At 46.4% G+C, this 2,464-nt stretch overlaps 1 protein-coding gene across 1 annotated transcript; it reads left to right on the top strand.

Moving 5' to 3' along the window:
- The first annotated feature begins 880 nt into the window (after positions 1–880).
- On the top strand, positions 881–1,822 carry LOC149367745 (uncharacterized). The gene has a single exon (XM_089575328.1). The coding sequence runs from the start codon at positions 881–883 to the stop codon at positions 1,820–1,822; it is 942 nt and encodes a 313-aa protein (XP_089431454.1).
- Positions 1,823–2,464: the final 642 nt, after the last annotated feature.

The raw sequence follows: 2,464 nt of genomic DNA, 5'->3' as shown, positions 1-2,464 counted from the left end.
GGCTGCGTGCCTTCCCCGGCCGCGCTGTTTCGGCTTCGAGCGTGCGCGGACCCAAAGTTTCTTTCGCTGCAGCGGCGGCAAGAATCGCATTTTATAAAATCTAGAAACTGACATGAGCTACAAACCTCTAAATAAGTAAGGCACCCAGCTGTAGCAGGTAAAATTTTAACTATTAGATATTAACCAGCCTGCTAATTAGCACATCCTAGCTATTTTCTAATCCACATAACCACTGACAGTACAGTACTGAGGCATCTCCTAAATTACATAGAAGATGGCGATACAGAAGGGCACAAACTCAAAGTATGAAAAATATCTGCATTATCTCTTTCAGGCTGAGCGCGACATGCCAGCAGCTGACAAGAACCCTGTACCAGATGAGAACAAGCCATCCTGCACAGACTTGCCGTGCAAGTGGATAGTTCCTGCAGAAGGTTCGCATCATTGTGTAATTTTTTTTGCTAAGTGCACTCTCCATTTTCTTGAGTTTGAAGGTTTGGAGTTTACTAGTTGAAATGGATAAAATGTCAGGGCAGGCATAAATGCTCAGCTTGCTACTGCTGCCTGCATACTAGCGAGCTATTTTGTGGAAAGTAGGCGGGTACAAGAACTAAGTAGGCGGGTACAAGAACTGGGCGTGCATAAAAGTGTGTAAAGTAACACTGAAATGCTCAATTTGTTTCCATTACAGCAAAAGAAACCTGCAGTAAGAGTGCCTCTCCAGAAAATTTCGTTCCAGAGGAATGTTATCAATAAGCCGGCCTCCGTGAAGCGGCAGCGTGACTACGATCCCTGTCAAATAGTGCAATGTGGTCAAGACATTGCTAAATTGAAAGCAAGCCTTGCTGCTGCATGCCCAACACTGCACGCATTACGTTATATGTGCTCCAGTGAAAGCGCGCAGGCAGTGAAAAAAGAAGCAGCCTTGCCGCAGCTGAGCGATGAGGAGGACTTGTGGAACCAACGTGCCACAGAAGTTGTTGCAGCTCATTTCAAGTCTTTGCTGCCACCATCATTTGCTGAAAGGAAGTGCACATGCATGCACACACTGAAGCAAGCCAACAATAAGCACTGGTTTGTAGAAAGGACCGGCCGCTTAACAGCCTCGGTATTTAAGAGTTTATGTCGCTGCATAAAAGTGGATGGCTTATTGAAGACTCTACTGTATCCAAGTGATAAAGCAGTGTCAGAAGCAATGGCACATGGTCAGCTACATGAAGTCTCGGCTGTAGAGTCATATGTGGCGCTGATGCAAGCCCAAGGATTCAGTATAGAGGTTGAAGAGACTGGATTGCACATTCACGAGGAATACGGGTTCCTAGCAGCATCGCCAGACAGAATCGTCAGAGTTGATGGGCAAGAGGGCTTGCTTGAAGTGAAGTGCCCGTACTCCAAGAAGGGGATGCTGGCTGAAACAGCATGCAACGATCCGACGTTGTGCTGCAAGATTGTGAATGGGGACGTTGTTTTGAAACGAGATCACTCCTATTATTTTCAAGTGCAAGGGCAGATGGCTGTCACCGGACACAAGTGGTGCGATTTCGTCATTTGGACTGAGAACGAACAGCTGGACATGCCAGCACACATTCATTGGGAGCGCATTGATTTTGACGAGTCCTTTGGGAAGCAGGATATGCTACCTGCCCTGCTGCACTTTGCACACCATGCACTCATCCCCGAGATGCTGACAAAGCGAGTTAAAAGACTTGGGAAACTGTACACATGCGGGCAGTATGTCTCCTATAAGAAACTACAGCAGGGTTTTTATGTCTGCCAACTTGCAGATGAGGGCCTAACAATGAAAATCAGAAAGCTGAAGTGAGCTGATGAGAAGGAAGACCACACAATACTTGCAAGCCCCTAAGCCACTGTGAACCACCGCGAGAAAAACTTATGTTACTTTCACTGAAAATGTAAAGTCTTGATCAAAAGTATTAAGGCCACAGAGAAATGAATGCTAAATTGAAAGCAAGCAGGATATGCTTTATGGGGTTTAACGTCCCAAAGCAACTCAGGCTATGATTGACGCCGTAGTGAAGGGCTCCGGAAATTTCGACCACCTGGGGTTCTTTAACGTGCACTGACATCGCACAGTACACGGGCCTCTAGAATTTCTCCTCCAAAGAAATTCTAGCCGCCGCGGCCAGGATCGAACCTGCGTCTTTTGGGTCAGCAGCCGAGCACCATAACCACCGAGCCACCGCGGCGGCAAATGAATGTTCGTAGAATGCTCCATGTAGCAGATTGTTAAGCCAAGCAGGAAGCTTCTCTACCGCGAGAAGGAACACTCTGCTGGCATTTAAAGGTTATTCGGTCTTTAGTAGTGCCGTAATGGCCTGTTATGCGGCTGAAGTGAAAAGCCTTTGTCCTTAAGACTTTTGACCAAGAGTATCTTTTAAGCTGGGGAAGGTAAAAAAACAAAAAAAAAAAACAAATACAAATCGACATCACTAGCCATGCTCAT

This window comes from Amblyomma mixtum, chromosome 1 (genome assembly GCF_055824585.1).
Source record: "Amblyomma mixtum isolate Tamu chromosome 1, ASM5582458v1, whole genome shotgun sequence".
Classification (NCBI taxonomy): domain Eukaryota; kingdom Metazoa; phylum Arthropoda; class Arachnida; order Ixodida; family Ixodidae; genus Amblyomma; species Amblyomma mixtum.
This window is presented reverse-complemented; position numbering and strand designations above follow the sequence as displayed.

Coding starts and splice junctions, on each gene's coding strand:
- LOC149367745 (XM_089575328.1), top strand. CDS start 881: ATGTGCTCCAGTGAAAGCGCGCAGGCAGTGAAAAAAGAAGCAGCCTTG.